The 7,997-nt window shown below is 37.7% G+C and overlaps 1 protein-coding gene across 1 annotated transcript; it reads left to right on the top strand.

Moving 5' to 3' along the window:
- The first annotated feature begins 588 nt into the window (after nt 1-588).
- Nucleotides 589-3,932, top strand: LOC119510266 (52 kDa repressor of the inhibitor of the protein kinase-like). The gene is given in 3 exon segments (XM_037804500.1): nt 589-875; nt 971-2,093; nt 2,096-3,932. Coding segments are annotated over 3 exon segments (2,286 nt in total). The 5' UTR covers nt 589-665; the 3' UTR covers nt 3,049-3,932.
- Nucleotides 3,933-7,997: the final 4,065 nt, after the last annotated feature.

Genomic DNA, 7,997 nt, shown 5'->3' with positions numbered 1-7,997 from the left:
AGATGTCTGTGAGTAAAGCTGAAAGGGTGAGCTAGGACATGTATGACACTTGAGGTGAAGATAGAAGATAAAGACTGGGACTGTTTAAGCAAAAAATGGAGTGGTCAATGATTGTGACTAAATGTACAAATATAAAAATCGTCTTGCATGTGGGAGAACAAATGAATGTCAACCATGCAGAGTGTTGCAAAGGGGATGGTATTGGGGAAAAAATATAATCAAAGCAAACTGGAGTATATGGTCGACAGTAACATTGTAATATTCCTCCATTAAATGTAACACAGGCAATATACCAAAGCTAAATGTGTGTGAGATGGAGATATAAGGGAGGGAGAAAAAAAAAGGTATATGTACCCAAACAGCAACATACATTTTTCCAGAACAAACACACACACAAAATTTGAGCATGTTAGAAATGTCGCCTCTGGGGTTTGGGAAAAGGGAGAGGGCTCTGAGTATGAAAAGAATGAAGAAAACCATAAGAGAGGGGCCTTGCCCAGACTAATAGTGAAAATTGTCCTAAACTGAGGAGGATTATTTACTCAGCCTTCTCTTACCTGGGATTAAAAATAAAAGGAAGAGCCCCTCCCCGGCCCCGACGGGCTGGCGGGCTGCCCTGAGGAGGCGGGGAGGGGAGGACTGGGCCGGCCGGCGGGTGGGCGACGATGCCGAACTTCTGCGCTGCCCCCAACTGCACGCGGAAGAGCACGCAGTCCGACCTGGCCTTCTTCAGGTTTCCGCGGGACCCGGCCAGATGCCAGAAGTGGGTGGAGAATTGTAGGAGAGCAGACTTAGAAGATAAAACACCTGATCAGCTAAATAAACATTATCGGTTATGTGCCAAACACTTTGAGACCTCTATGATCTGTAGAACTATACATTTTGCAGAGGCATCAGAAAACTAAAGAATGATTGGGTTATTTTATTTCTCAAAATTAATTGAAGCAGATACTTGTGAAGTCATTGGGAGAGTCCTTATAGGACAGTTCTTCGAGATAATGCTATACCAACAATATTTGATCTTACCAGTCATTTGAACAATCCACATAGTAGACACAGAAAACGAATAAAAGAATTGAGTGAAGATGAAATCAGGACATTGAAACAGAAAAAAATTGATGAAACTTCTGAACAGGAACAAAAACATAAAGAAACAAACAACAGCAGTGCTCAGAACCCAAATATAGAAGAAGGGGGTGAAGAACAAGATGAAGATATTTTACCTTTAACCCTTGAAGAAAAGGAAAACAAAGAATACCTAAAATCTTTATTTGAAATTTTGATTCTTATGGGAAAACAAAACATACCTTTGGATGGGCATGAGGCTGATGAACTCCCAGAAGGTCTCTTTACGCCTGATAACTTTCAAGCATTGCTGGAGTGCCGAATAAATTCTGGTGAAGAGGTTCTGAGAAAGCGCTTTGAGACAACAGCAGTTAACACGTTGTTCTGTTCGAAAACACAGCAGAAACAGATGCTAGAGATATGTGAGAGCTGCATTCGGGAGGAAACTCTCAGGGAAGTGAGAGACTCACACTTCTTTTCCATTATCACTGATGATGTGGTGGACATAGCAGGGGAAGAGCACCTGCCAGTGTTGGTGAGGTTTGTGGATGAATCACATAACCTGAGAGAGGAATTTGTGGGCTTCCTGCCTTATGAAGCTGATGCAGAAATTTTGGCTGTGAAATTTCACACTACAATAACTGAGAAGTGGGGGCTGAACATGGAGTACTGTCGTGGACAGGCTTACATTGTGTCCAGTGGATTTTCTTCCAAGATGAAAGTTGTTGCTTCGAGACTTCTAGAGAAATATCCCCAAGCTATCTATACACTCTGCTCTTCCTGTGCCTTAAATATGTGGTTAGCAAAATCGGTGCCTGTTACGGGAGTATCTGTTGCATTGGGAACGATTGAGGAAGTTTCTTCTTTTTTCCATCGATCACCACAACTACTTTTAGAACTTGACCGTGTAATTTCAGTCCTTTTTCAGAGTAATGAAGAAAGGGGTAATGAACTGAAGGAAATTTGCCATTCTCAATGGACAGGAAGGCATGATGCTTTTGAAATTTTAGTGGAACTCCTGCAAGCACTTGTTTATGTTTAGATGGTATAAATAGTGACACAAATATTAGATGGAATAACTGCATAGCTGGCCGAGCATTTGTACTCTGTAGTGCAGTAACAGATTTTGATTTCATTGTTACCATTGTTGTTCTTAAGAATGTCCTATCTTTTACAAGAGCCTTTGGGAAAAATCTCCAGGGGCAAACCTCTGATGTCTTCTTTGCAGCCAGCAGCTTGACTGCAGTGCTACATTCACTAAATGAAGTGATGGAAAACATTGAAGTTTATCATGAATTTTGGTTTGAGGAAGCCACAAATTTGGCAACCAAACTTGATATTCACATGAAACTCCCTGGCAAATTCCGCAGAGCTCAGCAAGGTAACCTGGAGTCTCAGTTAACCTCTGAGAGTTACTATAAAGAAACCCTAAGTGTTCCAACAGTGGAGCACATTATTCAGGAACTTAAAGATATATTCTCAGAACAGCACCTCAAAGCTCTTAAATGCTTATCTCTGGTACCCTCTGTCATGGGACAGCTCAAATTCAATACGTCGGAGGAACACCATGCTGACATGTACAGAAGTGACTTACCCAATCCTGACACACTCTCAGCCGAGCTTCATTGTTGGAGAATCAAGTGGAAACACAGAGGGAAAGATATAGAGCTTCCATCCACCATTTATGAAGCCCTCCATCTGCCTGACATCAAGTTTTTTCCTAATGTTTATGCTTTGTTGAAGGTCTTATGCATTCTTCCTGTGATGAAGGTTGAGAATGAACGCTATGAAAATGGACGAAAGCGTCTCAAAGCATACCTGAGGAACACTTTGACAGACCAAAGGTCAAGTAACTTGGCTTTGCTTAACATAAATTTTGATATAAAACATGATCTGGATTTGATGGTGGACACATATATCAAACTCTATACAACTAAGTCAGAGCTTCCCACAGGTAATTCAGAAACCATTGAAAATACTTGAGACTTTTAAAATAGGTTTTCTCTTATATTTGGAGGAAGAGCTGTGAGGTGTATGTAGGCTGCTTAATCACTGACTATCTTTGCCTATAGGTCTCCCATTGAATACATTTGTTATTAATAATCTACCTATTTAAAGGGCCCCCATTTGAACTCTCATGCTTTGAAGACCTGTCTGTTCTTGCAGAAGGTAGCATTGAAAGTGCCACGTTTCATTTCTGTGTGCTCTCCATTAGTGGCACTCTGGAATTATTTTAGTTAAGTCATTTTAGACACGACATTAATCATCACTGTGGCTCCAATTGTCAAGTTACCAGTCCAGTTATCAGTACTTTGAAGAAATAAATTTTGACGAGGTATGGAAGGAAGGAATGCATTTTGTAAAGTGTTACAATGAGGTTCACTATTGACCTTTAACTAGAAAGACTTTAAAGTATGTTGTTAAAATTTATGTTGGACAGTTAAGGGAATTACCAGAGAGTGAGAGAAACTGAGCTCGCCAAGCAAGGATTTCAGCGTAGATTTTGTCTTTATCAAATGAACCTAAAGGAACAAGTTACAGTTCGAATGCCTTTTTCTACATCTGGTTATTGCTGTTTACATTCCTTTATTGAGCCCATGCTTTCATAAGCTGTTTAGCAGGTATGTGTTGAACATTTCTGTTTCATGGTCAAGATAGAATCAGAGGCCATGGATACTGACCACTGATTTGTCTGATTTCTTCTATCTGTTTCCATGACTATGTCTACTGCCTCATCTTGATTATCAGCAGAACCTGGAAAGCCTACAAAAATAAGTGTTTTGTGGTTTATCTAGGAATAATACAGAAAATATTGCTATTATTTTTGGTGAAGAAAATCAATTTTGTACAGTTTATTTCAATCTAAATAAAATGTGAATTTTGTTTAAAAAAAAAAAAAGAGGAAATTATGAACAACTTTATGACAAGTTTGCAAATTTTAATGAAATGAATGAATTCCTAGAAAGACATCATATATCAAAACAAAATAGAAAACTTAAATAGGTCTATATATTTTTAAAGACATGTGAACTGTTATTAAAACTTGCTGCAATATAGACTCTAGAAGCATATGGCTTTATTGGTAAATTCTTCCAACTTTTACTAAAGAAATAGCATAAATTCTGCATCAACTCTTCAAGAGAATACCAAATGATAGAATTCATCACAATGAGTTTTGTGATATCAGTATTACCTTGATTCCTGAATCTGACAGTATAAATTACTGGCTTATCTCTGTCCTAAACACAGAGGCAAAAATCTAAAAGAAAGGTAGTAAAATTGAATCATTGGTATATAAAAAATAAATGCACCTCAAATAAAATTGTCTTACATTCTAAAATAGTTAGTGTAATAGTCCTTGTTGAGAACATAAATACAAATATTTTCTAAATAAATGAGCAAAAAACATTTGATAAAATTCAACATCCATTAGTTATTTAAAAAAAACTTAATATCAACTTAAATATAGAAAATAACTTCCTTTCTCTGATAATGATATTAAAGCCAACAATAAGCCTCATACCTAAAATTGATATATTAAAAGCGTCCATCTTCTTATCAGGAATGAAATGAGGATGTTCATCATTAGCATCTAAAGTCAACATTTTACAAATGTTTCTTGTCATGAAATAAAGCAAATAAATAAATAAGCATATGGTAAAATATTTGAAGTAAATAAATGTATTTCTATTTGTACATGGTATGCTTGTGAGAGAAACACTTGATAAATTATTAGATTAATAAAGGGATGAGGTAAAAAAAAAAAAAAAAAATAAAAGGAAGAAAGGTCAAGCTCAGATTTACAATAGTAACAGAAGAGAAAATAAATTGGAATAAATTTGATTAGAAATGTAGAGCACAAATAGAAAGAAAGCCCTAATGGAAAGATATTCCCTCTTCTTGCTCTTGTGCAGTTCTCAATTTTTCCCAAATTGTTACATATATTAGGCACAATCTTGAAGTATTAGCATTTGGGGGGAGATGGAGAAGCTGATTCTAAAGTTCATATGGAAACTAAACATGAATGAATAATTGACGAAATTGTGAAAACAAAGAGGAATGATGAGGGACCAGCCTTAACAGGTGTTCAAATGAAAGACAGGGATATAGTATTTGAAAAAGTTTAGTATTGACATGAATCAACCAAACAGACAACTCCAAAATAGATCTCTTTACATATGGGAAATGAATGTACAATCAAATGTCATTTAATATTAGGAAAAGAATGGTTGTTCAGAAAATTGTGTTGGGACACCTCACTATCCATTTGGCATAAGAAAAGTATGGGTTTTAGCTCATTTCTTTCATCACAATTGATTGCAGGTAGATTAAATTTAAGCATCCAAAACTAGAAGTAGCAGAATATATGAGCATACCCAAAGGCTAGAAGTCCTAGAAGTTGGTCAGATAGCTCACTTGGTCATCACCATCATCTTCATCATCATCTTGGACTAAGGGATTGTGGTGGATTAAATTATATAACCCAATTTAGACATGGTTTTGTTCTTGATCCACATTCCTCTGGGTGTGAACCCATTGTAAACAGGACCTCTTGAAGATGTTGTTTTAGTTAAGGTGAGCCCAACTGAATGATGGTGGCCCTAATCTGGTTTACTGGAATCCTTTAAAAGCAGAAGGAATTCAGAAATTGTGTGAGAAAGTCATGGGGAAGAGCTGGGAGCTGGAAGTCAGCAGAACCTGGAAAAGAAAGGAGAGGACCTTGTCATGTGATAATGTCACAAGGGAAGCCAAGGAACCCAAGGATTGCTTGCCTGCGAGCCAGAACACTACTGACCCCAGGAGGAAGCAAGCCTTCTAGCCAGCATCTTGATTTGGACTTCTGGCCTCTGAAACCATGAGACAATAAATTCCCATTCTTTAAGCCAGTCTATTGTGTGATATTTATCATAGAAACCTGACAAACCAAAACAGGGCTGTTATTCTAGTAAGACATCAAACCAACATCCCACAGGGGCAAGGATTTGCATTTTGGATTGCATGGTGAGTGTAAATTTCTTCTTATAAGAAACCTCCTAAACAAAGTCAATAAATGAATGATGCATTGGCAGGAAAATATTGGCAAAATACGTTTGAGATGAACTTTAAAATATATGTGTATATATGGTTATTACGTTAAATGTGAAGGTGGTCCAGTGGAAAAATAGCAGAGGTCTTTTAGAATTGTCTATTTGAGGGTTGACTGGAAGGCACAATTGGCTGCCAGCTCTTCATCCCAACTGGTTGTGGGTTAACTGTGGGTACTAACTTTCTCAGTATGGATGCACACATACTGAGAGGATTTCCTGTGTCATCTGTGGTGATGGAGAGGCCACAGAACAGACAATGAAAGGCATGAGTTGAGACACTGACAATGTGAAGGAGTTGTGTCCTGCCTGGAGGCTAAGCAGCTGCAGGTGTGGCACCCAAAGCATCTCATACAGATGATACTTGCTTTATTATGTTTTTTTAAATTCAATTTTATTGAGATATATTCACATACTATACAGTCATTCATGGTGTACAATCAATTGTTCACAGTACCATTATATAGTGTGCATTCATCACCACAATCAATTTTTGAACATTTTCATTACCAAACACAAAAAAGAATAAGAATAAAAGTTAAAGTAAAAAAGAATACCCAAAACATCCCATACCCCCATCTCTCCCTATTATTCATTTACTTATTGTTCTCATTTTTCTATTCATCTGTTCATACACTGGAAAAGGGAGTGGGAGCCACAAAGTTTTCACAATCACATGGTCACACAGTATAAGATATATAATTATACAATCATCTTCAAGAATAATGGCTGGGATGCAGTTCAAGAGTTTCAGGTATTTCCTTCTAGCTATTCCAATACACCAAAAACTAAAAAGGGATATCTATATAATGCTTAAGAATAACCTCCAGAATGACCTCTTGACTATTTGAGATCTCTCAGCCACTGAAACTTTATTTTGTTTCATTTCTCTTCCCCCTTTTGGTCCAAGAAGGCTTTCTCAATCCATGATGCCAGGGCCACACTCATGCCCGCAAGTCATGTCCCACATTGCAGGGAGACTTACACCCCTGGGAGACATGTCCCATGTAGGGGGAAGGCTTAGAGAGAGAGGCCACATCTGAGCAACAAAAGAGATTCTCTGGAGGTGTCTCTTAGGTACAATTTTAAGTAGGCTTAGCTTCTCCTTGTAGTAACAAACTTCAGAAGGGCAAGCCCGAAGATCAAGCTTGGCCTTCTAAATTGGTAGCCCCCAATACTTGTGAGAATATTATTAATTTCCCAGGTGGGGAAATTTAATATTTCCACATTTCCCCTGAGTCCCTCAAGGGGTCTTTGCAAATACATTTTTTATTCTCTGCCCCAAAACCTTTGGGATGTATTGGGGCTTCACAATAACCTGTACAAACCAACCAGATTTCACTTCCTATTCAGCGCTCCATGTAATTATGGCATTTGAATAAACTGACTGTACAGGTTAAATTATATAGTGTGTTACAAAAAATATAGACTTTGCACCTAATAAACATCTGTTCCTTGATCTCACATGGAAGTTGAAGATTTAAAAACACAGTCAATATCATCCTTTACCCTTTAGTATGATTTTCCTTAGTCCCAACCAGGTCCATTTTGTTCATATCTCTAATTGAAGTCTGATCTTTTTTTCAGCTTCTTTAACATTTGCTATTTGAGGTAATGCTGACATTTGTAGCTGCCAGACTCTAGTTCTGAGTCTCGGGTGTCACACAGATACCCAAAGTTCCAGGAACCAACCAGATTATACACAAAGAACTCAGCAACTCAGAATTTAGAAAAAGCCATTACATCTCATGGATAGATGTGACTGCTGTAAGAGCTTACAGTCTAGGAACCTTTACAATAAGCCTTCCCCTGATAATCTATGCTCTCAGACTCAATTCCCAGAGTTTG

The sequence above is a fragment of the Choloepus didactylus genome, chromosome 15 (assembly GCF_015220235.1).
Source record: "Choloepus didactylus isolate mChoDid1 chromosome 15, mChoDid1.pri, whole genome shotgun sequence".
In the NCBI taxonomy this organism is placed as follows: domain Eukaryota; kingdom Metazoa; phylum Chordata; class Mammalia; order Pilosa; family Megalonychidae; genus Choloepus; species Choloepus didactylus.
This window is presented reverse-complemented; position numbering and strand designations above follow the sequence as displayed.